Source organism: Eleginops maclovinus, chromosome 19 (genome assembly GCF_036324505.1).
Source record: "Eleginops maclovinus isolate JMC-PN-2008 ecotype Puerto Natales chromosome 19, JC_Emac_rtc_rv5, whole genome shotgun sequence".
Lineage (NCBI taxonomy): Eukaryota > Metazoa > Chordata > Actinopteri > Perciformes > Eleginopidae > Eleginops > Eleginops maclovinus.
Genome location: NC_086367.1, coordinates 24,251,691 through 24,279,411, shown reverse-complemented (window position 1 = coordinate 24,279,411; position 27,721 = coordinate 24,251,691). Strand labels below are relative to the sequence as shown.

General features: G+C 37.9%; 3 protein-coding genes across 3 annotated transcripts; 2 read left to right on the top strand and 1 right to left on the bottom strand.

The window, feature by feature from the left end:
• Nucleotides 1–554: 554 nt before the first annotated feature.
• cdkl1 (cyclin dependent kinase like 1 (CDC2 related kinase)) lies at nt 555–14,027 on the top strand. The gene is made up of 12 exons (XM_063908624.1): nt 555–591; nt 1,144–1,195; nt 1,296–1,352; nt 2,478–2,684; nt 8,949–9,070; nt 10,352–10,424; nt 10,974–11,064; nt 11,238–11,438; nt 11,535–11,617; nt 11,758–11,814; nt 12,342–12,494; nt 12,729–14,027. The coding sequence occupies exons 4-12, from the start codon at nt 2,517–2,519 to the stop codon at nt 12,828–12,830; spliced, it is 1,050 nt and encodes a 349-aa protein (XP_063764694.1). The 5' UTR covers nt 555–591; nt 1,144–1,195; nt 1,296–1,352; nt 2,478–2,516; the 3' UTR covers nt 12,831–14,027.
• dmac2l (distal membrane arm assembly component 2 like) lies at nt 13,627–17,065 on the bottom strand. Its single transcript, XM_063908625.1, is given in 6 exon segments — nt 13,627–14,168; nt 14,171–14,196; nt 14,525–14,696; nt 15,834–16,042; nt 16,746–16,842; nt 16,965–17,065. Coding segments are annotated over 5 exon segments (591 nt in total). The 5' UTR covers nt 16,841–16,842; nt 16,965–17,065; the 3' UTR covers nt 13,627–14,079.
• A 14-nt stretch (nt 17,066–17,079) lies between these two features.
• l2hgdh (L-2-hydroxyglutarate dehydrogenase) lies at nt 17,080–27,357 on the top strand. Its single transcript, XM_063908623.1, is given in 11 exon segments — nt 17,080–17,302; nt 20,371–20,486; nt 22,690–22,841; nt 23,387–23,518; nt 23,604–23,727; nt 23,730–23,765; nt 24,269–24,303; nt 24,467–24,634; nt 25,313–25,470; nt 25,552–25,683; nt 26,001–27,357. Coding segments are annotated over 11 exon segments (1,329 nt in total). The 5' UTR covers nt 17,080–17,222; the 3' UTR covers nt 26,197–27,357.
• Nucleotides 27,358–27,721: the final 364 nt, after the last annotated feature.

Genomic DNA, 27,721 nt, shown 5'->3' with positions numbered 1-27,721 from the left:
TATGATGACATGGAGTCAACATATTAAACGTGTCTCCATTTTGAGGAAGTCTTTTATTATTGTTAGAAAGATTCTCAGTCAAAGAAAGCAAAGTGTGTTTTGAGGTTTCTAAATATTGTGTCATAAAACACGTTTTCATTATTATCAGTATTTCATTACATTTAAAGAAAGTATTCCATTACATTTATAGAAAGTATTTCATTACATCTATAGAGTCTTCATTTTTACTCTTTTTTTAAGTCTTTGATTTGAGATTTTTTTTTAGCTTTTTAGAAATTCTTCATTTTCATCTGTTTTTTTTCTTCCATACGAACTGATTTACTTATTTTAAAATAAAAGGGGGCCCTCTGAGGGAAACCTGTTCGCCCCCGGAGGGTCTCCAGTCCTTTTTATTCCATATTTAAAACCTCTTTAACTCTGACTGAGAGGAGCGAGACTCGGCAGAACCTCGGGGGCTGTTTTCCTTCCTTACGGAGGTGGAGCCGCTCCGCTGTTCCTATGGGAACCCGGAGAGAGAGCGAGGACAACACCGGAAGTTAGGCGTCTCACCTTCAAAATAAAATCAAGACGTTTTTTTCTGCGCATCAGAAGGTAATCCTTGATTTTGACTTGTATTCATTTTCATTGTCTCTTTCCCTTTGTTTCGATTTCTGTATTTTGACTCAAATTGTTTACATTTAAATTTCAATTATTTTCACAATAAAATCAGTTATTTTACCTTTTACTTTATTTAATCCCTAAGCAAATCAATGAATCACAGGTTGGTAAACAATTAAATAAGTCATACATGTGTAAATATATTAATTAGTTAAGATAAATGTAGTGCAATTTGCAAACTGGAATTTAAAGGTTATATTTAATGCACGTTGTATTAAAACATATTCTACAGATCATCTTCTCATGTACGATGTGGAAGTATTTATACTTTCATTAAATATTTACATTTTCCACAATTTTATAATTTGACTCAATTAGATTTAATGGATAAGTTACTTTTTTACATAAATAATTCAAAACATAAATAAATAAAAAGGGTTTACGTCACAAAACATACGTGAAAGAATATTAACACTTGGCTGTATTTATATATATATATATATTTATATATATATATAAAAACATGTTTATCTTATTCATTTCCAGGAGGATTACGGAGTTCTACAGCTCTAAGAGTTGCTGCGCTTGAGTTGAGGAGGTAACTCATTCTGTGTTTTATTTTGAAAGGCACTACCGGATGTTTGTGTTTCTTACTCCCCTAATAACTGCTTATAAGCCTCGGTCTCTCCTCTCTGCAGACAGTCTCGCTGGGATCCTCTCAGGCTCTGGATCTCTCTGCAACATTTACAAATCAAGTAAGTTTTTATTTCAACATTTATGCTGCAGACTAAAAGTTCTTTTACTTTCATATTTCTCACAGAAACTCAGACATGTTCCTGCTTTAATAATCGGTGACTTTCAGGTTGGAACTTTGCTCAGACTTGGATTTTAGTGACTGTTTTTATGCATCAAATGCCAGTGTAAAGCATGCATGTACCTGCTGTTCCTTCAGACTTCCTGCAGGTATTAAATGTGCATTAAGTGCTTCTTTTTGATTTCCCTCCCTCTCTGTTCCCCCCCCCCCTCAGGGAGATGCATGTACTTTGCATTGCAAATGTTTTGGTTACGCAATCTAAGTGTAGAGAGACAGGTGTACTGTTCCTCTGAGCACTCACATCTATTTCAGGAGGCCATTAGAAGATTCTTCTCAGCAGTTTCTCATCTTTTTATTAAAACTCATGAAGAGGTCTAACAATAGTGAGGGAAATAAATCATAATCAATAATACATTATAAATAGTGAAGAAGGTGTACCAAACCTAAATATCCAAGAAAGAAAATACGAATTAGTCTGGAAAAATGCAAAGTGTATTTGGTTAAAGTGGTAGTGTTGTGCAGAAATGTGCAAGATAATCAAACATGAAATATAATAATGTTCTCACATCTTTAAGCTGTTTCCTTCAAAATGTGTGTGGATGTAAGAAAGTGATTTAACTCAAATAATATTTAACCACTAAAGGATTCGATTTGTGTTCCTTTTTAATTGTTTTGCAAAGACATGTTTGTCTCAAAAAAGAAATACATCTGTTGAGTCACAGCTATGAGATAATCAAGACTGAATAAGAGAGAAATGATCTGATGAAACCTAAAAATGAAGTCTCTTAAAATGTGAAAATATACCAAAAGAAATCACTAAATAATTTTGTATCTCCAGCTTTAATAATGTTCACATAAAAACAAAAAAGGAAATAATAAATACAAACCTTTTCTGATTCATTTTCAAAATAAAACTAAATGTTTATTTCAATAAGAAAATTCAGCTTTCAGTTTCTCTGACGGCTTCTCCAAAAACATTGGTACAAACATCAGGAGTTAGAGGAGTAGAAAGGTGCAAAGCGTCATGGTATCCGTCCCAGTTAACCATGACATGTTTTATGTCCAGGCTGCAGAGACCCTCCTCTCTCCTGGGTTTTCTTCAGTGATGGAGAAGTACGAGAAGATCGCAAAGATCGGGGAGGGGTCGTACGGAGTTGTGTTCAAGTGCAGGAACAAAGACACGGGACAAATCGTCGCCATCAAGAAGTTCGTGGAGTCTGAAGACGATCCCATCATCAAGAAGATCGCGCTGCGGGAGATCCGGATGCTCAAGGTGAAGAATATCACAAATATTATCCTGACTATCTATATTACGCTCTTTATTAGCCTCATTAATGTCCCTAATATTATCTATATTACCCTCTTTATTAGCCTCATTAATGTCCCTAATATTATCTATATTACGCTCTTTATTATCCTCATTAATGTCCCTAATATTATCTATATTACCCTCTTTATTAGCCTCATTAATGTCCCTAATATTATCTATATTACCCTCTTTATTATCCTCATTAATGTCCCTAATATTATCTATATTACCCTCTTTATTAGCCTCATTAATGTCCCTAATATTATCTATATTACCCTCTTTATTAGCCTTAATGTGATCCTCATTAATGTCCCTAATATTATCTATATTACCCTCTTTATTATCCTCATTAATGTCCCTAATATTATCTATATTACCCTCTTTATTAGCCTCATTAATGTCCCTAATATTATCTATATTACCCTCTTTATTATCCTCATTAATGTCCCTAATATTATCTATATTACGCTCTTTATTAGCCTCATTAATGTCCCTAATATTATCTATATTACCCTCTTTATTAGCCTTAATGTGATCCTCATTAATGTCCCTAATATTATCTATATTACCCTCTTTATTAGCCTCATTAATGTCCCTAATATGATCTATATTACCCTCTTTATTAGCCTCATTAATGTCCCTAATATTATCTATATTACCCTCTTTATTAGCCTCATTAATGTCCCTAATATTATCTATATTACGCTCTTTATTATCCTCATTAATGTCCCTAATATTATCTATATTACCCTCTTTATTAGCCTCATTAATGTCCCTAATATTATCTATATTACCCTCTTTATTAGCCTCATTAATGTCCCTAATATTATCTATATTACCCTCTTTATTATCCTCATTAATGTCCCTAATATTATCTATATTACGCTCTTTATTAGCCTCATTAATGTCCCTAATATTATCTATATTACCCTCTTTATTAGCCTTAATGTGATCCTCATTAATGTCCCTAATATTATCTATATTACCCTCTTTATTAGCCTCATTAATGTCCCTAATATGATCTATATTACCCTCTTTATTATCCTCATTAATGTCCCTAATATTATCTATATTACCCTCTTTATTAGCCTCATTAATGTCCCTAATATTATCTATATTACGCTCTTTATTATCCTCATTAATGTCCCTAATATTATCTATATTACCCTCTTTATTAGCCTCATTAATGTCCCTAATATTATCTATATTACGCTCTTTATTATCCTCATTAATGTCCCTAATATTATCTATATTACCCTCTTTATTAGCCTCATTAATGTCCCTAATATTATCTATATTACCCTCTTTATTAGCCTCATTAATGTCCCTAATATTATCTATATTACGCTCTTTATTATCCTCATTAATGTCCCTAATATTATCTATATTACCCTCTTTATTAGCCTCATTAATGTCCCTAATATTATCTATATTACCCTCTTTATTAGCCTTAATGTGATCCTCATTAATGTCCCTAATATTATCTATATTACCCTCTTTATTAGCCTTAATGTGATCCTCATTAATGTCCCTAATATTATCTATATTACCCTCTTTATTAGCCTCATTAATGTCCCTAATATTATCTATATTACCCTCTTTATTAGCCTCATTAATGTCCCTAATATTATCTATATTACGCTCTTTATTATCCTCATTAATGTCCCTAATATTATCTATATTACGCTCTTTATTAGCCTCATTAATGTCCCTAATATTATCTATATTACCCTCTTTATTAGCCTCATTAATGTCCCTAATATTATCTATATTACCCTCTTTATTAGCCTCATTAATGTCCCTAATATTATCTATATTACCCTCTTTATTAGCCTTAATGTGATCCTCATTAATGTCCCTAATATCCTGCAGTTCTTCTCCTTCAAAGTGTTTTCTATCCCTGTTTTCCTCTGACATTAAACTGAGTTAGAGGAAAGTCATTTCTGCCATCAACAGGTGGTTCATGATGAAACACTAATGCACTTGATAATGAGATTAAAGAAAACACACAGAGATTAAAGAAAACACAAAGAGATTAAAGAAAACACAGAGAGATTAAAGAAAACACAAAGAGATTAAAGAAAACACAAAGAGATTAAAGAGATTAAAGAGATTAAAGAAAACACAGAGAGATTAAAGAAAACACAAAGAGATGAAAGAAAACACAAAGAGATTAAAGAAAACACAGAGAGATTAAAGAAAACACAAAGAGATTAAAGAAAACACAAAGAGATTAAAGAGAACACACAGAGATTAAAGAAAACACAAAGAGATTAAAGAAAACACAAAGAGATTAAAGTAAACACAAAGAGATTAAAGAAAACACAGAGAGATTAAAGAAAACACAAAGAGATTAAAGAAAACACAGAGAGATTAAAGAAAACACAAAGAGATTAAAGAAAACACAAAGAGATTAAAGAAAACACAAAGAGATTAAAGTAAACACAAAGAGATTAAAGAAAACACAGAGAGATTAAAGTAAACACAAAGAGATTAAAGAAAACACAAAGAGATTAAAGTAAACACAAAGAGATTAAAGAAAACACAGAGAGATTAAAGTAAACACAAAGAGATTAAAGAAAACACAGAGAGATTAAAGAAAACACAGAGATTAAAGAAAACACAAAGAGATTAAAGAAAACACAAAGAGATTAAAGAAAACACACAGAGATTAAAGAAAACACAAAGAGATTAAAGAAAACACAGAGAGATTAAAGAAAACACAAAGAGATTAAAGAAAACACACAGAGATTAAAGAAAACACAAAGAGATTAAAGAAAACACAAAGAGATTAAAGAAAACACACAGAGATTAAAGAAAACACACAGAGATTAAAGAAAACACAAAGAGATTAAAGAAAACACAGAGAGATTAAAGAAAACACAAAGAGATTAAAGAAAACACACAGAGATTAAAGAAAACACAAAGAGATTAAAGAAAACACAAAGAGATTAAAGAAAACACAGAGAGATTAAAGAAAACACACAGAGATTAAAGAAAACACAAAGAGATTAAAGAAAACACACAGAGATTAAAGAAAACACAAAGAGATTAAAGAAAACACACAGAGATTAAAGAAAACACAAAGAGATTAAAGAAAACACAAAGAGATTAAAGAAAAGACACAGAGAGATTAAAGAAAACACACACAGAGATTAAAGAAAACACAAAGAGATTAAAGAAAACACAAAGAGATGAAAGAAAACACAAAGAGATGAAAGAAAACACAAAGAGATGAAAGAAAACACAAAGAGATTAAAGAAAACACAAAGAGATTAAAGAAAACACAAAGAGATTAAAGAAAACACAAAGAGATTAAAGTAAACACAAAGAGATTAAAGAAAACACAGAGAGATTAAAGAAAACACAGAGATTAAAGAAAACACAAAGAGATTAAAGAAAACACAAAGAGATGAAAGAAAACACAAAGAGATTAAAGAAAACACAAAGAGATTAAAGAAAACACAAAGAGATTAAAGAAAACACACAGAGATTAAAGAAAACACAAAGAGATTAAAGAAAACACACAGAGATTAAAGAAAACACAAAGAGATTAAAGAAAACACACAGAGATTAAAGAAAACACAGAGAGATTAAAGAAAACACAAAGAGATTAAAGAAAACACAGAGAGATTAAAGAAAACACACAGAGATTAAAGAAAACACAAAGAGATTAAAGAAAACACACAGAGATTAAAGAAAACACAAAGAGATTAAAGAAAACACACAGAGATTAAAGAAAACACAAAGAGATTAAAGAAAACACAAAGAGATTAAAGAAAAGACACAGAGAGATTAAAGAAAACACACACAGAGATTAAAGAAAACACACAGAGATGAAAGAAAACACAAAGAGATTAAAGAAAACACACACAGAGATTAAAGAAAACACACAGAGATTAAAGAAAACACAAAGAGATTAAAGAAAACACAAAGAGATTAAAGAAAACACAAAGAGATTAAAGAAAACACAGAGAGATTAAAGAAAACACAGAGAGATTAAAGAAAACACAAAGAGATTAAAGAAAACACAGAGAGATTAAAGAAAACACAAAGAGATTAAAGAAAACACAAAGAGATTAAAGAAAACACAAAGAGATGAAAGAAAACACAAAGAGATTAAAGAAAACACAAAGAGATTAAAGAAAACACACAGAGATTAAAGAGATTAAAGAAAACACAAAGAGATTAAAGAGATTAAAGAGATTAAAGAAAACACAAAGAGATTAAAGAAAACACAAAGAGATGAAAGAAAACACAGAGAGATGAAAGAAAACACAAAGAGATTAAAGAAAACACAGAGAGATTAAAGAAAACACAAAGAGATGAAAGAAAACACAAAGAGATTAAAGAAAACACAAAGAGATTAAAGAAAACACAAAGAGATTAAAGAAAACACAAAGAGATTAAAGAAAACACAAAGAGATGAAAGAAAACACAAAGAGATTAAAGAAAACACAGAGAGATTAAAGAAAACACAGAGAGATTAAAGAAAACACAAAGAGATGAAAGAAAACACACAGAGATTAAAGAAAACACAAAGAGATTAAAGAAAACACACAGAGAGATTAAAGAAAACACAGAGAGATTAAAGAAAACACAAAGAGATTAAAGAAAACACACAGAGAGATTAAAGAAAACACAGAGAGATTAAAGAAAACACACAGAGATTAAAGAAAACACACAGAGATTAAAGAAAACACAAAGAGATTAAAGAAAACACACAGAGAGATTAAAGAAAACACAAAGAGATTAAAGTAAACACACAGAGATTAAAGAAAACACAAAGAGATTAAAGAAAACACAAAGAGATTAAAGAAAACACAAAGAGATTAAAGAAAACACAAAGAGATTAAAGAAAACACAAAGAGATTAAAGAAAACACAAAGAGATTAAAGAAAACACAAAGAGATTAAAGAAAACACAAAGAGATTAAAGAAAACACAAAGAGATTAAAGAAAACACACAGAGATTAAAGAAAACACAAAGAGATTAAAGAAAACACACAGAGATTAAAGAAAACACAAAGAGATTAAAGAAAACACAAAGAGATTAAAGAAAACACAGAGAGATTAAAGAAAACACAGAGAGATTAAAGAGATTAAAGAGATGAAACCCTAACCCTCTGAAAGCGCTTTATTTTGACCTTTTTAAAATGCAAATCCTGTTTTAGTGTCTCTCTGCAGCCGGGGGGGGCGGGGGGGGGGGGCAGCATGCACTAAATTCTGCAGGGGGGGGGCAGCATGCAGTAAATTCTGCAGGGGGGGGGGGCAGCATGCAGTAAATTCTGCAGGGGGGGGGGTAACTGCTGCAGACAACAGAGAAGAGCATCAGGCAGGGAGGAATCACAGACGCCCTGACATTGCAGTGTCTGTGATCTAGAACAAGAAAAGCTTTTTAGGTTTTGTTTTTTCCCTTAAAGTTTAAAGTCAGGATTTAAGAGAAAACATATTTCCTTTATCTTCAAACACACAGCGAGGATTCATGAACTAAAAGTCACAAACAAACACATTCAAACACACAGCATGAAGAAACACGGGGGGATAAACAGAAATCTTCAGCTACACTTTGTTCTTTGGTCCCTCAGTTATTTTACATATGAAGTCTATTAAAGCCTCACATGACCTCCCCAAAAACAATCTGGAACAAAGGGAGTTTATTGCGTCCCAGAGACTTCTTAAAGGTGGACATCAACAAAAACATCCGCAGGAGTTTTGGATTATCTCCACATAATTTAAACAATCAGGTGTGTCTCCTGCAGGACCAGGATCATCAGAGCAGAACCAGTTTAATTAGTCATGCAGGGGGGGGGGCAGGTTGTCAGGGGGAACAGCATGTTTATCACGGTCAGCTGTTTGATCAGAGAGACCTGCCGCTTCAGTCGCTCCTGTGTCTCTGATGCAGAACGAGACAAACGCACGGAAGAGTTTTAGTGCCAAAAGTAGAGAGAGGAGGGTGTTCTTTATTTTGCACAGAAATCTTTTTCAAGCTTTCAACTTTTTACTGAAAATGTGAAGAAAATCGACAAATACTGAAAATGTTTCGTCAACATTTCAGCTCATTTCTTATTGCATTATAACACACGTATATATGTTTACCTAATACTGAACATTCCTCTTTATTCTTTAAATACAAACCTAGAAACAAACCTCCTCGTCTGCCTTTATTTCCCTCCTGACCCTGAAGCGCCCTGGTTGTACAAACACTAGACCTTTTTTCTTCCTGCAGCAACTGAAGCACGCTAACCTGGTGAACCTGCTGGAGGTTTTCCGGAGGAAGAGGAAACTCCACCTGGTGTTCGAGTACTGCGACCACACGGTGCTCAACGAGCTCGACCGACACCCCCGGGGGTCAGTGAGGCGCTGCAGACACACAGCAAGATCACACACTTCAAAAACATCTAAAATATTAGATTATTTTTGATGTTTAACTTTAAGCTAGATTTATGAATGCAGAAACTTGGAGAAAAGAGCGGGGGTGCAAAGACTGAATAGTTAGTGAATGAATAGCATCCAGATATTATTTATAAAAAAGAGCCAATGCAAAATCAAACAACAATAATATTGGATCAAAAAATTACAAGAATTAATCAAATATTTAAGAATAAATCGTAAAAAATGCCATTTCATTCTTTAAACTCCTCAAAACAATCTTAGGACTAGGGGATCATAACCAGGTTGTCGTTACAGCTTCAAAAAGAAAGCAGAAGAAACAGGAGCAAGAGAGCAGACATCGAGAGGAGGCAGTTTTATGTTTAGGATCATAGCCTTAAAAAGCATGAGCCATGTGCTATGAATGCAATACATAGAATACGTTTCTCTATTTTAGGACTTTGTTCATTATTGAAGAAGCACACACAGCTGAGTCTGCAGCCTGAGATAAATCAGAGAACATGAGAGCGGTAAAGAAATGAACTCTTTTTAAGGTCCACGCTCTATGTCTGCACCGCAGCGTCTCCCGGGAGGCCGACCGGCACACTGAGCAATGTTTACCGTGCTCCCACAATGCATTGCTGCAGCTGGACACAGAGGCTCAAAAGAAAGCGTTTTTTTTTGGGGGTGGGGGGGGTGGGGGGTTATTAATGGCCGCTCTAAGGGCTCGATTTAGCTTCTCCCCGGCAACACCAGAAACAAAGCCTCAGCGTTTCTGGAAATACAGACGGAATCTACATGCTGATCATCTGCAGGGTTTCTGGACAGGGAACTTCCAAACAGGATCGATACCAACTAGGTTTTCTATTATAGCACTTATAGCACGTTCTATAGGTTTTAGTGCATGTAAATGGTCTGCAGAGGCTAGAATCCCTAGAAAACAGTGACATCACTATGGAACACTCATGCTCCTATTGGCTAGCGCTCCAACACACTGCACGTGATAGGCTAAGGGGCGGGACATCTCAAAGCGGTTGAGCAATCACAACAGAGCCGCTAGAGACAGCTAACCAATCAGAGCAGACTGGGCTCTGGTTTCAGACAGAGGGTGAAAGAGGAGCTGCAGCACAGAGAGAGACATAAAGAGCTTCTGAACATTAGAGCACGGACACTACATATTTATATGAACCTGGCCAAAACACCCTGTTGTGTTTTTGGTGATCAATGAATTCTTTAAGTTGGTTTCCTGTTCGTCTCCAGAGTTCCCGAGCATCTTGTGAGGAGTATAACGTGGCAGACTCTGAAAGCTGTAAACTTCTGTCACAAACAGAACGTGAGTAACTTTCCTTCCTCTGAGAGTGAATGTGTGTCACAGCTCCTCTTTAAACCCTCGCTTCTCCTCCTCCTGCTTTATGACTCCTTCTTTAACAAGAATTCCTCCTCAGCTGAGCAGCAGCTAAGGATTCACTGAGACAAAAACACAGGGAACAACAGCCGTTAAAACACTGACCCTTTCTCTGTGTCTTACAACCATCTGAGCTGCTCTCATTGACCTGATCGTGTTCATTGAGACATTTCAAAACCCTTCTGCTTCTTCACCTGAGAGAAGCATTTTAAATATCATTCATTATGGTTTGGTATTTATCTGGATAGAGGAACAATTCTAAAAAATATTTTAAACAAATAGTCGATATAATAATTTGAGTCAGAATTCTGAAGGAAAATTGGAATTCTTCAAAAAGTCAGAAATCCCCAAAAATCTGAAAAAATAGTAACATTTTAAAACTCCTGATTCTGAAAACATCAGACGCGTTCTCAGCTCTCCATCATGTCAGTGCTTTTACTCAGTGATCTCATTAATGTCCCCCTCCTCTCCCTGCAGTGCATCCACAGAGACGTGAAGCCGGAGAATATCCTGATCACCAAACAGCAGGTCATCAAACTCTGCGACTTCGGGTTCGCCCGGATACTCAGTGAGTTTAATAAACACTGAAACATATTACCCAGAATGCCATTCAGGACGTCAAGGCTGCTGCTCGTCAGCTGACGCAGATAATATGAAGCCCATATAATACACTAATGTGTCTTTGACTCTGAAGTACTTTCACATCTGACATACAGTATATATCCTGTGCCCCCCCACCAGCGGGCCCCTGTGATTACTACACGGACTACGTGGCGACGCGCTGGTACCGGGCCCCCGAGCTGCTGGTGGGCGACACGCAGTACGGGCCCCCGGTGGACGTGTGGGCGGTGGGCTGTGTGTTCGCAGAGCTGCTGTCGGGGGTCCCGCTGTGGCCCGGGAAGTCTGACATGGACCAGCTCTACCTGATCCGCAGAACCCTCGGTAAATGCTCCGGAAAGTCTTTATGGCAGACGGATTAAAGAGTAGAATATTGACTCACATTCACAGGACTAATCTAAGACCTGTGTGTTCCTGCAGGAGACCTGACCCCCCGACACCAGCAGGTGTTCAGCAGCAACCAGTTCTTCTGCGGAGTCTCCATCCCAGAGCCCCCGCAGATGGTGAGTCTGGAGGAGAGACACTCTGATCTGAAATAGCTGAACTCAGAAAGCTTGGACGGGATAATGAAGGCTCTGAGAGTCTGGACATTGTTCTGGTTCAGGTATTCAGAAAGTGCTTCACTTTATTTTTCTCTGTGCAGGAACCTCTGGAGCAGAAATACCCCAGCGTGTCTCACCAGGCTCTGAGTCTCATGAAGGTGATCTCATATCTGAGTTATAAATCTGAAGTTAGGGAATGTAGGGTTGGAGTTTAATCCAGTGGAATCTGCAGGTTTTACAGCTTTAGTTAGTATTTAAAGATCAATACATCATATTTACTCTGAGAGGCAAAACTCAAAGTCTTGGTGAAGCTGCAGGTCAAAGAAAACGTTACGGAGTCTGAAGGGTAGTGTGTTAGGGGAACATGAGAAGAGGAAGATTATTTTATTAAAGTCTGAATTCTGAAAAAAGTTGAAATTACATCAAAAGTTTAAATTGTGACGAAAAAGTCTGAATAAAAGAGAAGTCTGAATAAAAAAAGTCTGAATAAAAAAAGAAGTCTGAATTAAAAAAGAAGTCTGAATAAAAAAGAAGTCTGAATAAAAAAAAGTCTGAATAAAAAAGAAGTCTGAATAAAAAAGAAGTCTGAATAAAAAGAACAGTGGAAATGAAATGAGTGTGTGTCCTGCTGATGGTTTGAATGTTGTGGAAAGGTCATCACAGTTTCTACTGTTCCCGGGTGCAGGGTTGTCTGAGGATGGACCCCTCGGAGCGTCTGTCCTGTGAGCAGCTGCTGCAGCATCCGTACTTCAACAGCCTGCAGGAGAAGAGCTGCTCCTCTCAGGAACGCTCCGGGAACAGGAGGACCAGACTGACCCGCAAGCACCTCCCCCCCGGGGTCAGTAACCTCCGTAGAGCAGAAAGGTGTTTCAAAGGAATTCCAGTGTAAACAACAGATGTTTGTACACATTTTGTGTCTCGTTTTGTTGGGAAGCGTTTGGGAGAGAAACTCTATCTGAAGGAACACAGGGATGTTAGCCTTTGCAGACCGTTTACATGCACTAAAACATAGAACAGCATAATGGGACCTCTCTTTGAAACGCTCTGTCCTTTGTCTCTCTTCTCTCTGCAGTATCTGCCTCAGCTGACGAGCAGCAGCATCTTCCCGTCGCTGGACAATAAGAAATACAACAGCAACCTGCGCCGGTTCAACTACCACCTGCCCAACATCTGAGCCGAGGATTCTCTGATCCTGATGTCAGTCTATGCACTATTCCAGACACGTGTCCTCAGTTTTGTATCTGATTCTCCCGTGTCATTTCTGTAGTTTTTGTAAAGACAAGGAGCGGCGCTCTGCGTGTGAACTGAAGGTCCGTTTGCTGCCTTTCCTTTGTTTGCCAAATGTATTTTTATAACGACGGACTCTTTATAAAGAAACGTTTCTAGGGACTTTTTGACACAAACTTTGATATTTCTGAAACTATTTATTGACGTCAGGACGGAGTAGTCCTGTAATGTTGCGTAATCATTTGATGAATTGTTCTATATTTACACTTCATTTGATAATAAACAGCCTGGATGCAATATGTTATACACTCCCCTGCATTTTTACAAATAAATGATCACATATTGCAAAACCTCAACGACTAGTGGATCATTAGAAAAATAAGTGCCAATTATTGAGACCATTTACTTTCACTGATTTGAAAACTAAAACACTTTAATATTTGCTGCTTTTCTGTTTCATATCATAATAAAGTGAATACTCTATATTTTAGAAGCAGGGATGCATTTTACACATTTTCTGACATTTTCTTGACTTAAAAATATTTAATTTATATTAAAATAATTGTTGGTTTCAGCAAAAAATACACGCATTTTGTAAACAACCAAAATCTTTGTCTTAATCACAGATTGTATTTTTTAGGAAGGAAAACAGTGAAACTTGGGTGTAGTTTTGGCCAATAAAATATAGTAAAATATATAACAAATAAAGCCTAAACTCAATAAAAGATCATCTTCTGAATGAATTGATTATTTAAATGAATGCTTTAATGCATAAAAACAACATGTATTTTGATCAACGAACGCTTGGATTTGATTGGCTAGTACATAATGCATGAGTATATACATTTCTCATCAGGAACAAATGACTAAAAATCCTGTGTGTATTTGATTTATGTATTTAGGCTGTTTATTGCTGAATGAAATGAGCATTTATTACATGCTGTGTTTTTACAAGGTGCTAAGGATGTTCACAGCCATCTCTCCGCAGATTTCATACAAATGCCAAATTAATGTAAAGAGAACAAGTTGAATCCTTTGTACAAACACACAGAGTCACCTTTAATATCTTGAATGTTGAAAATATAATAATAAATACAGATTTGTTCAAGAAAAAACATCAATAAAGTGCTCGTTTAAAGCTGAAGCAGGAACGTGTAGCCGCCTGGGTCTTTTATTTTGAAGGGCCTGTTAGAGGTTTAATCGCTCAGGTCCAGAGAGATGTCGAGCTTAGGCAGCGCCGTCTGCAGCCGGGTCACCGTCGTCTGTTTGTCACTGATCCCCGGAGGTCGCTCAGAAGCAGACGCTCCAGATTCCTGAGTGGAAATCATACTTTCATTTAAATTAGGAACTAAAATGGGGTCATTTAACAGTTATATTTATTTGCAAAGAAGCAGATATGATAGTTTAAAGGAGAACTAGTCTATGGATGACGAACCCTGTGTCAGTATTATCTGCAGGAGGCGTGTGAGAGTTTGTAAACCCAAGTTTTCATAAAGTTTTGCTGTTGTTAAAACTTTATTGATCAAGACTTTTTTTTCTACCCTTCGTTCTCTGTGGATGCATGACGTTGTATTCAGGAATTCATGGTCCCACATGGTTATTTTTTGGGGGAAGTATTGCTTTGTTTCAGGCAGTAATCACCTGAGTTTGTGCAGCGCGATCAGACCCTTGTCCGTGACGTTTCCACACGACACCACCTCCATGCTGAGCAGACTCTGCTGCAGGTTCTCGATGCAGCTCAGCCTCTCCAGACACGCGTCCTCGATGTAGATACACCGCTTCAGCTTGATCTCCTCCAGGTGCTGCAGACCGTCTGCAAACACACACACACACACACACACACACACACACACACACACACACACACACACACACACACACACACAGTCTCTCTCTTAACTGATTAGGTTTACAGAGAGGGATTTAACACCTGATAAATCTCTGAACGCTCGGTGTAAAACAGCCGGCGGCGTGCGTCACTTCTGGGCGATCAGAGAGAGATTCACTTTCCTGTTAACAGAGAATCTCTCTCAGGTTGAAGCTCAGCTCAGGTTAACGCAACATTTAGACTTTCAGAGCGGAGCGTTAATCTCTGAGTGATCTGGAGCTTTAGGCTGCTAACGGACCCGGGGGTAAACGTAAGGCTCTGTCAAAACGAGCGGGAAGATTCTGCTTCACAGCAACATCGGAGTCAGAACTACTTCATTCATCCCAAACTGGGACATTTTTTCAACATGAATATTTACTCAAATGAAAATACAATAAAAACATATGTAAGATAAATGTATAGAAACATAAGGATGGAATATAATAAAACATAAAAGAAATATTTAGATTTAAAAGAAACAATAAATACTTTGTTTTAAATAATGAAAAATTTAATGAATACAAAAAGTTTAAGAAAAATAGATTTAAAAATAAATAAAAACTGCAATAAAAATATTAAATAATACAAAATATAAAAAACATGAATATATACTTTAAAAAATACCATACAAGTATTACTATTGTAATAACATAAAAGGTATTTAACATTTTCTATTTTGAAATGGGCTGTTAGTTTAGGAACTGGGAGTACATTCCACACAATAGACTACTTGCATGTTTAGCACAATGAAACTGCTCTTCACTCACAGGGCGTCTCCTCCTACATGCTCTTCAATCTTTTTACCCCCAAAGAAATCAACATTTTACACGCTGAGCTGCTTTCCTGCAGATCTTTGCATCAAAACGAGACGTAAATAAGGTTCTTCTTCGCCTGAATGCAATGCTTTTTCAAAAGCTTAAATACCTTTACCAAAATAAAAGTTTGAATGCAGGATATTTACTCTACACTTTAGGATCAGCACTTCATTTCTCAGTCGATGTCTCATTCTGGTTTTAGTGGTGTTGACTCTATCCCTGTGGAGGGAAATGTAAACGTCTTTATTAATATAGTATCCTGACTGACCCAGGTGTTCGAAGCCCCGGTACATGATGCAGGACTCGGTGGCGTCGATCCCCTGGATCTTGAAGCGGCCCAGGGGTCCGGGCGGCAGCGCGTTGTAGTCGTGCTGCCAGCGGTCCAAACCCTGGAACCGGACCTTAGCCCCGCAGCGGAGCAGCCACTCTGCAGCAGCCCGGTCCGGACCCACCGTCTGGATCCGCTCATAGTCCACCCTGAGGGGGGAATAAAGTATCAGACAAGAGCAGGATATTCTTATTCGATCATCATCGTTATTTATTTTGTACTTAGTGTATTTACTATTGCACTGCTGACTAACTCTGACTCTCTTTGTATTTTATAGGGTTTTTACATTCTGAGTTTTGCACTTTGGTGCATTTGATTTCCTTTAATTAGTCTGGAATGTGCTAAATACAAATATTTGATTGATAAAACAGAAAGGACTGAGTGTGTATAATATAACATGCTAATAAACATATGAAGGTTATATTCCATTTATAATATTATTTAATTCGTTTTTCAATTTATGCCAATATCACTCTCTTTCTATTTTAATTAACTTACTTTACTACATTCACATCTTTTTAATATTCTATTTTGCACAGGTGAAAGAACTGAATATCATACACTGGTTCTTTTGAACTTCATTTATCCTACTGTTGTAATGGTTTATTTTCGCACTAGTGTTAGGTTCTCACATACTCAAAGGAATTACTCTGTTGTATTTTATTGCTGTAATAAGTTATTTATTTCTTATTTTGTACATGTATGTTCATGTTAACTTATGCGTTTAACTGTGTCAGTTTGTAGATAGTAACGTCGATATTAACGGGTACTGCATTGCTGTGTGTTCGTAAGCTAGCACATGCAGCTCTATCACTAACCCATACTGTAATAATATATACATATATATATTACTTGTTAAAGACTGCGTTGAGCCATCCCCAGAAGTGTCTGCGGCTGCTCTCCCTCTGAGACACTGCGCACTGCACTGCCCGAGATAACAGTCTCATATCTGAAGAACACAACGAAAATAAACGACATTATCAAACTACACTTATATATCTGTTTCAATGCTATTGGTTAACCAGGTACACAAATAAATGCTGCAAAGCGTTACACTCAGAACAATCGTACCTTCCTCCAACTCTGTTTACATTTGAGGCGCGTCCATTGCTGTGACCTCTGACGCTATTACGTACAGGAACAGCGTGCTCTCCGATTGGCTGGCGTAAGGGGGCGTGTTTGCGTCTCCGATTTCAGGAAGTAGCATCGAGCTAACAGCAGGGAGCAGGAAACAGGAGGGAGGAGGGAACAGAAAACTGAAACTCTGGAGGTGTTTCCGGCAGTTGTACAATGAAGACGCCACTGTGAGGGTTACTGAACTTCGAGACAATGATCCGGACTTTTTGTGGAGCGACTGTGAAGGCTGTCGGGACGGCGAGGCCCATAAAGGAGGTCAGACGGCTACACAGGTACAACGTGCTAATGCTAATCAGGTGTTACTAGGTAGGATAGAGAATTAGCAGACTACCTGCATGGATAATAATGCATGTGTTTTTTATGATGATTTAAACACATGTAATATAAAGAGATTCGTGCTTTTTTAGAGGGAGATATTTTGAAGCAAAATGACCAAACATATATTTAAATAAAGCACATTTATGGCTCTAAATCTTATGTAATACCTATCTTATAATGGTATCAAATTTCAGGTTTAATTGCACCCAGGGGAACAAAAACAAGGCAGCTTAAAAAACTCATTATCACAGTTTTTGTCCTTTGATAATTATCTATCATAATAAACCATTTATCTTTTATTTAATTGAAACTCTGAAATGTTTTGGTGCACAGACGTAGATTTTAAACGCCAGGATTGTGTAATTGTTTGTAGTCATTGTTTACTTGTAGTGTTTTTTAAGGGCTAGACTTTGTCTGCATGGTTATTTCCATCATGATCCCCTAGTATAATAATGCTGTACATACCATAAAGATAACACAAAACAAACATCAATGCACGCAGGAACTTTGTCGTTATATTCAGTCACAAGGAAACACTGACAGGCTTCAAAAAGATCAATAAAAGCAGCTTCAAATACAAGAAGAGAAGTAAAGTTTTTAAAATAAAGCACCTTTAATTGAACAAGAGTATACATTAAATAACATAAGTTAATAAAAACGGTTAAAAAAGCCAAGATAAGATCAGAGAAACTTCATTAATGTATGCAGTTGATGGAGGAGGAACATTCGCTCCCGGTGCAAAACAGAACAAATTGTACAGAAAACTCGACTCAAATACTAATGCAGGACAACGTGCACGCTGTGGAGGAATAACCTGCACTTTGCTACCATTGTTTTTTAACACTACAAGTGAGAACCTAACTTTAAATGAATGCCGTCACCGCCAAGGGCATTCAGCTGCAGATTACACAACACCTGCAGCACGCTCTGCAGAACCTGAAGGTGACAATGCGCTCACAGTGACATACAATGAATGAACGGGAACAGGGAAGGGAATAAAATACACGTGAGGGAACACGGATATGTGCAAACTGTCCTGTCTATTGTTTACCCTTTTGTTTGTCCTGCATTGTTGTCCTTTAACTATTTGTTACTTATTAATACTTCAAGAAAAAGATACTCATATTTTAAGGATATTTATATTGTTTACTCACATTTGAAATAGACACAATAGACTACTTGCATGTTTAGCACAATGAAACTGCTCTTCACTCACAGGGCGTCTCCTCCTACATGCTCTTCAATCTTTTTACCCCCAAAAGAAATCAACATTTTACACGCTGAGCTGCTTTCCTGCAGATCTTTGCATCAAAACGCGACGTAAATAAGGGTCTTCTTCGCCTGAATCCAATGCTTTTTCATTTCCAAAACGAGGAGACGTATTTAACCCTTTAAGGTTGTTCTGATACTGAGTGCTACACCAGTCGCCCCATCCCTGTTTCTGAGCCCACTCTTCCTTTTACTAAGGAATGTCTCTAGCATGTGTTTCTTGTTAGACTTCACAAAGCTGCAGGCTCTCTTATAGGCATGCAGCTTGTGAAAAAGGGCCCCTCTCTTTTACCTCGTAATCAAGACCGGCTAAAAGTTTCAGAACCGATAAGATGTCCCTCAGGATTCAGCAGGAACAGCTCTGCACATTACCACTTGCATCTTTGTGTTGTCCTGATTCAAACTTAAGGTCAGATAAGCGGACTGTGCTGCTTTTTTGTCCTGAACTGCATGTTTGGTTCCATCTTTCAGATATGGAAACAAGCTGTTCCCAGTGTCCGGTGGGAGTGAAGCTCTGTGATTTACAGCCCTTCCCTCCCTGACTTCAACAATGTGTTTATCCAGCTTCAGAGTGGGGAATCTCCAGTTCCCTTTTCCCTAGAACTGCTGTTTATTCTCAGAACTATGAGCCTTTAACTTTATAAAGTGTTTAGAGGATGCAGTCTTGTGACAGAGCTGGAGATTCTCCAAACACAGTCTGAACTCTCACTGAAGTTTGATAACTCCTGGGGGGGGCCGCCGACGCTTCGTAGGGCTGATTATGAGCATGAAAATAAATCTATATAAATAAATGAATACAATTCCATATTTGGCCTCCCTTTAGAGGACGTTTTGATTTATATCAGAATCAGAAGTGCTTTATTTATCCCAAACTGGGAAATGTTTGCGTCGCAGCAGCGAAAAACAAAGAGAAGCAAAACAAATAATTTGCACTAAAAAATCTAAATGAATAAAGTGAATAAAGTGAAATATACAAATGTACAAAAAGGCAATAATAATAACAGAGTGTAATGTTCAGTGTGAAGGAGTGCACGTGAAGTCCAGTTCACAGAGAGGCTATGGAGCAGAGAGTCCTGCAGCCAGAGGGGAGTTATAGTACAGAGTTACTGCAGAGGGCAGGAAGGTTCTCCTGAACCTGTCCTGGTGAGGAGCTGGAGCAGTCTGTTGGAGAAGGAGCTCTGCTGTCCTTCCAGCTGCAGGCGGACATATATACACTGTATGAGAGGAGTGTAAAAAAGGTTGAATTTTCATTGGTTTAGAATTCTTATTTGAAGCATCAAGACAACTTCAATCTAATATTTTCATAAATAAATAACATAATTTTTTAAAGGATTTAATTATTTAAATTATTACATTTAAATAAATGTTCTAAATATTATTAATAATAATAAATGGTTATAAAACTAAAGTAGTAAATAATTGGTTTCAGACACAGCTGATTTTTCTCCTGAAACATTTCTCTGTGTCTGATCAGAGTCACAGGTCTGTCTGCTCGTTGGACATTAATCCAGTGACCTCATTGTTTCACCTCCTGTAACCTGTTTCTGTATCAGTATTTATTCTGATCATAAAGTGTGTGTGTGTGTGTGTGTGTGTGTGTGTGTGTGTGTGTGTGTGTGTGTGTGTGTGTGTGTGTGTGTGTGTGTGTGTGTGTGTGTGTGTGTGTGTGTGTGTGTGTGTGTGTGTGTGTGTGTGTGTGTGTGTGTGTGTGTGTGTGTGTGTGTGTGTGTGTGTGTGTGTGTGTGTGTTTCAGCTCCTATGACGTGGCGGTGGTGGGAGGGGGGATCGTGGGTCTGGCCACCGTCAGAGAGCTGATCCTGAGACACCCGACGCTCAGCTTCATCCTGCTGGAGAAGGAGAAGGAGCTCGGTATGTCCGTCCAGAGGAGGAGATAAGAAGGGTTTAAACAGGGCAGACACGAGAGGGAGTATTAATACTAACAGTAAAAGCAAAAAATGTGTTGGCAATGAACTACAGTGGTATGCAAAAGTTTGGGCACCCCTTAGGAAAACCACTGCATCAGTTTGTCACTTGCTGAGCTTTTGAAGCAGCAACTTCATTTTAACATATGTTATACCTTATGGTAACAGAAACATCTCAGTAGTGAAATAACTTTTATTGGTCAAACAGAAACATGTTTATGTGCATTCAAACAAAAATAGGCATGTGCATAAATTTGGGCACCCCTAAGAAATAATTCCATTAATATTTAGTATTGCCTCCTTTTGCTGCAATAACGGCCTGTAGACGCCTCCTGTAGCCACAGACAAGTCCCTTAAGCCTGGCAGGTGGTATTTTGGCCCATTCTTCCACACAAAACGTCTCCAGTTCAGTCAGGTTTCTTGGCCTCCGTGCATGGACAGCCTTCTTCAAATAAATCCATACATTTTCAATGATGTTAAGGTCTGGGGACTGGGATGGCCATTCCAGAACATTGTACCTGTGCTTCTGCATGAATTCCTTGGTGGATTTTGATCGGTGCTTAGGATCATTGTCCTGCTGAAAAATCCAACCCCGGCGTAGCTTCAACTTTGTGACTGACTCTAGAACATTCTTGTCAAGAATCTCCTGGTACTGTAAGGAATTCATGTGGCCCTCAACTTTAACAAGTTTTCCAGTACCTGTGCTAGCCACACAGCCCCATAACATGATAGATCCTCCACCAAATTTTACAGTGGGCAACAAGTTCTTTTCATTGAATGCAGTGTGTTTTTTTCGCCATGCATACCTGTTCATGTTATGACCAAATAACTCAATCTTGGTCTCATCTGACCACAGTATTTTGTTCCAAAATGCTTCTGGCTTGTCCAGATGTGCTTTTGCATACCTCATGCGACTCTTCTTGTGATTAACACTCAGGAAAGGCTTTTTGCACATCACCCTTCCAATGAGCTCTTCCTGGTGCAAAGTACGCTGGATTGTGGAACGGTGAACAACTACACCATCAGCACCCAGATGTTGTTGTAGTTCTCTGGAGGTGGTCTGTGGCTTCTCTGTGACCATTTTCACCATCCTTCGCCTGTGCCTTTCCCCTATTTTTGTCGGCCTACCACATCTTTCCTTCACACGGACTGTTCCTGTGGCCTTCCATTTCACAACTACGTTTCTGACTGTGGAGACAGACAGTTTAAACCTGTCAGATAATTTTTTGTACCCTTCTCCTAATTTATAATGTTGGATTATCTTAGCTTTCAGGTCAGTGGAGAGTTGTTTTGAGGTCCCCATCTTGCCACTCCCTAAGAAAGAACCTAGGCCAGGCACAGCCAGCTATTACCTATGTTAAATAGCCTTTTTCATGATTGGTTCCACCTGTCTTTGTAATTGAAGGTCTAATGAGCTAATCAAAGCAATTTTGTGCAGCAACCTGTCAGCTATAAATCCGTACAGGTGTTGAAATGAATGCTATTTATAAGGGTGCCCAAACTTTTGCACATCCCATTTTTTGCATTTTATTTTATTATAATAAAACTATGTAATGCTACCCTAAGAATTTTGGTCTGGAAAACACTAAAACGTCTACATCTTTGTAGGAAAACAAATGTTGTTGCTGTGATCTTCTATTATAAAGGAAAAGCAAATTGTCATGAAATCTCAGAGGGGTGCCCAAACTTTTGCATACCACTGTATAATGAGAGTACCAAAGAGAACATTTCTCATTTTGCACAACATATTGTGTTGATTAATATTCACATTATTTATCCATGCATTATGTAGATCTGCAATGACATGTATGCAAGCATCCACAGAAGAATACATGCCAACATTTTCCCCTCGATACCTCTTTAATGAAGGATTTCTTTAATGCAAAATTGTCCGAAAATGCTGTTTTAAAAAAGTAAATACAACTATTTAACATGCATCGTTTGCGCCTTGAGTTAGCTTCCCAGGACTTTGATGTGTGATGCTGTAAAGAGGGAAAACTATTTCTAATTATTTAATTAAAGCAATTCCACATTTTGAAATGTATTGGGTTTAGCTTCATGGTATTTTTCGGACTCTTTTTCAGCTCGCTCCTGTTACAGGCTGATCATAGATGTATTAATGTCTTATTCATTTAATCCTGTGTCTGCAGCGGTTCATCAGAGCGGTCACAACAGCGGAGTGATCCACAGCGGGATCTACTACACACCCGGCTCTCTGAAGGCCCGGCTGTGTGTGCGCGGCGCCACGTTAGCATACGAGTACTGCGACAAGAAGGGCCTGCCCTACAAGAAATGTGGAAAGGTCTGTATGGATACCAGATAAAATACTAACTGTACATTACTGAGGCTGGAGCGAGGGTCCCTTTGTCTAAATACTAATATATATATATATATATATATGGATTCAAACTGAATATTTGATAAATAGAAAATAGTATTTCTACATTTTCTAGATGATTTTTCAATAAATGTTGAATTTCCTTGAATTTTACAAAGTATTAAAATTATCTTTTTCAGTAAAATTGACTTTTTAGAATTTTATAAATTATGGGTATTAACTTTTTTATATATTTGAATGTTTTACATGTGTAAAATATGATTTAGAGTTTTCAATAAATGTAGAGTTTTTACATTTTTGAAAGGATAAATTATTGTCTGAAACAGTCCTGCGCAGCCACCACTTTCTAACTCAAAATATGGAGATTTAAAAATATCAACGTTATTAATGATGCTTAAAACCTTTTAGTACATCCATACACTTAAATACAAAATGCATGCAACACCAGCTGTGTTTAAGGGTCTGCAGTGTGTGTCATTGTGTTGTTATTGATGTGTGTGTTCATGCAGCTGATCGTGGCCACAGAGCAGGAGGAGATCCCCCGGCTGCAGGCTCTGTACGAGCGCGGCATGAAGAACAACGTGAGAGACCTGAGCATCGTGGACGCCAAGGGCATCCGTGAGAGAGAGCCGTACTGCAGGGTGAGAGAGGACACACACACACACACACTGTCTGCTGCCCTTCAGTCAGAGTACAGACCTGATGCTCCCCCCCCCCCCCCTGCAGGGCATCATGGCTCTGGACTCTCCGTACACCGGCATCGTGGACTGGAGGATGGTGGCTCTGCGGTACGGGCAGGACTTCGAGGAGGCGGGGGGGACGGTAGTGACGGAGTCCGAGGTCAACGACATGTGCTCGTGCCGGAGAGCCAGGCCGGGAGCACTGAGGGTAAAAACATGGGGGGGGGGGGGGGGGTGTAACTAAGTACTACTTCTACTCAAAGTTCTACTTTGACCTTCTGTCATTGAAAAGTAATAAATCTGATCTTTCATCCAATTTTCAGCTCGTATTTTCACATTTATCCACTACTTTTCTACATTCTAGAAGCAGATATTTGACTTTTCCTGCACAGAATTTATTTGATAACTTGTATTCTGTTGCAGATTAAGATTTAGCTGCAAAAATGTGTTGATTTGACAAATAATCACCATTATTTTGATAATCCAAGTCTGTCTCCTGCTTCTCTTATCTGGAGATTTGCTGCCGACTTAACCTGAATATTTCCCCACTGTTGTTCTACTGCAGCAGAATATATAAGCTATACTTTAATCATATATAAATAAATATTTAGACGATATAAATGTGCCAAAAAATGTACTTCTTCCACCTTTAGTGGCAACACAGTCATAATTAAACAAGACAAGTCATTCTATTTTTGGTTTTACTTGCAGGTATGAAATACCCTATTGCAATCAGGGATAAGAAGGTAAGACACTGGCATCAGTAACAGCACATAATAAGGACAATAAAGCTTTATTTACACCGTTTATCATGCACAGGTTGCAGCTCATACTCAGCATGTTGTAGTAAAACAGAAATAAGAAAATCGTAATCAATAAAACATAAAGACAAGTGCAGTTACTCTCCAGGGCAGGGAGGTGCGGTGCCGCTACGTGCTGACCTGCGGGGGTCTCTACTCGGACCGCCTCTCTCAGATCTCGGGCTGCAGCCGGGAGCCGAGGATCGTTCCCTTCAGAGGAGACTACCTGGTGCTGAAGCCCGAGAAACACTACCTGGTGAAGGGGAACATCTACCCTGTGAGTCTGAGCAGGAATATTCAACTTCTACATTTATAAGTCCTTAGAGTCACAGACCGGGACTGTATCTGGAAACTGTGGCGACCCCAAGTGGCAGAAAGAAACGGACATACAGTATATTGTTCTTAAGTGTAGCGAGCATTTTACTTTTACTCTACATCCTCTTCTATCTGAATTAGGTAGAGGTTGCTGACATTTTAAGATGAATCCAGCTTTTTGTAGGACTGTTGCTAAAGAAAATAATCTATTGGCGATTTAAGAATTGACCTGGAGGTGTTGACATGAGGTCAAGAGCATTGACTGAGGATACGTATTCATGTTGATGTTACAGTTAAATTGATGCAACTGGGCAATCAGTCTGCATAAAGGTACTAGTTGTAGTTCCCCTTCACTGTAATCTGCTCCCGGTGAAGATTTCTGGGTAAAACTGACATAGAGAATTGTAAATATACCTCTGTCTTAATTTGGAGGATCTCTACTACTTTTTTGTTCTTGCACATGCAGTTTGCATCGAACCAGAACGTGCAAAGAGCAGATAAAGTGCATCAGGTTCCAGTATTTTCACATCTTGATAACAGTGTCACGGTTGTTGCAAATGTGAGGCAAGGTACAGACAGTTCTGTATAAATATGGAATAAATATTAACCAATCAGGTGCAAAATGCTCCCATCCGTACAGGTCCCTGACCCCCGGTTCCCCTTCCTGGGAGTCCACTTCACTCCGAGGATGGACGGGAGTGTTTGGCTCGGTCCGAACGCCGTGCTGGCCTTCAAACGGGAGGGCTACAAAGTTTACGACTTCAACGCTCGGGACTTTGCAGACGCTCTCTCGTTCAGGTACAACAACAGGAACATTTTATCTGTTGTAAAGGAATGTGGTTAGAGTGATTCATAGTGTTGGATCGCTCTGTTGTGCAGGGGTCTTCAGAAGCTGGTGATGAAGAACGTGGTGTACGGGATGGGAGAAATGTATCGAGGGATCTTCATTGGTGCGCAGGTGAAGATCCTGCAGAAGTACATCCCCGAACTCTCACTGAGTGACGTGCTCAGGTAGGATGTTATGCAAGACCTAATGAACACATGCACACTAAAGTATATTCCCAGTATCAGGGGTTTATTAACAGGTGCAATGAACTCTGGAGGTTGATCTACCAACACAACCCACATGTAGGGCTGCTCGAAAATGCCTGTAATCTGTTAGGTCAAATATTAACCCAATTAAATGACTAATAAATATATCCTGATCATGATTATTTACATATGAAATGAATCAAAAATACGTCTGAGCAGAATACCATTCACTAAAAACGGCGAACCAGTAATTAGGATTAAGTATGATTTAATCCTGTTTCCTGTTTCCTCTGCAGGGGTCCTGCAGGGGTCCGGGCTCAGGCTCTGGACAGAGATGGGAACCTGGTGGACGACTTTGTGTTTGACGGCGGCGTCGGGGATGTGGGCAGCCGGGTTCTCCACGTGAGAAACGCCCCGTCACCCGCCGCCACCTCATCACTCGCCATCGCTGAGATGGTGGCTGACGAGGTGGAGAAACGCTTCGAGCTGTAGAGCAAGATCACAGAATGAATAGAAAACCAAAAATCCTCCTTATCTTGACAGGGTGAAAATATGTGTGATCCAACTGTCCCTACCTCAGCACTACTGCCATCGTGGAGAATGCTTTTGTCTCAAGCCTTAATTGTGAGGAGGAATTGACATATTTCACTTTTTAAAAACAGTTTTTAAGTTGCTTAACATGTTAACTTTACCACATTTCAAGCTAAATATAGTTGTTCTGCACTATATGTCTGTCAAAAACAAAGTGCAAAAGGAGTTACTTTTAGTGATGTTAAACAAAACATGGACTACTAGTACAGCCTTTAGACTTGGTTAGCTGGCCTGCTAACGCTAGTCTACAAATGCTAATAATACAGGTGTTCAGGCAGGAAATAACTAAGCATAACTTAGCTCTTAGTTAGCTGACAACAAGTTGAAGCTCTCATGACTTAACACTGACCCTCATTAGCATATTTTTTTGTTTTTAAAGCAAATGACAAGTAGCAAGTTAAACACTTAGCAACATTGTGATTAGCCGTTAGCTCATTTTAGTTAGCCGCCATTTTACAGTAGCAGCGGGCTAGCATCCAAGCTACATGTTTCAGATGAGAACAAGTCTTATCAGTTTAACGTTTTAGACATAAGAGATTTAGCATTTTAAATGAGGGTTTTTAAGACTGTAAATCTTGTGTGGTACTTTTGATGACATGCGGTTTATATTTCTGACTTCTCACTCTGTGTTTTAATATTTGAATACTGTAAAGCCTTCTGCTTTTTGTCAAAGATAACCCAGAAATTAATAAGAATATGAAAAAGAAGGATTTTGTCCTAAAAAATGTACCCTTATCAGTCACTGCAAAAAAGGTGATGATTTGTAGTGTTTTGTCAACACTCTGTATGAAAATGGGATTTATTTTTGTATTATCGAATGTCATAACGCAAAGTTAATCTGTCTTATCTTCAAATCATATCAACAGTTAACAATATAGTGCAATGTCATATTCATATTAATGTAAGGAGTTGTGGTGCCTAATTTGCTCTTTTTTACAGCTTCAAAAGCTTCACATATTGCAGACAATGTTAATGTGAAATTGCTTTTATTTCATGCGATTTATTGCCAATGAATATAAAGTATTTTGTACCATAAATACATATTTTTGAAGAGCAAACGTACTCCTGTTTGTGTTTTTGCTTCATGACTTTTGAATACACTACAACTTTACTTTATTTCAGTTATATATATCTTTATCTTTTTGGTTCTTTTGGTTCAGTAATTGTTTGCATCAGGACTTCTGAATGAAGCACTTCTCCAGTTTCTCCACAACGGGGCAGTCACAGTAACAAACAATCTGAGGCATAAATACTTCCAAGTTTGATGCTAAAACTTGGTGTTCTTTTCAATTATTTTAATGCTGATGTTTGTAAATGTGCAATTCGTTGTTAGTTAGATCATCACGGATTACTTCCTTACATTTTTAATTAGGTACAGTATTTCTCCTGTTCTAAAATACATTACTATATCGGTATAGAGAAATAC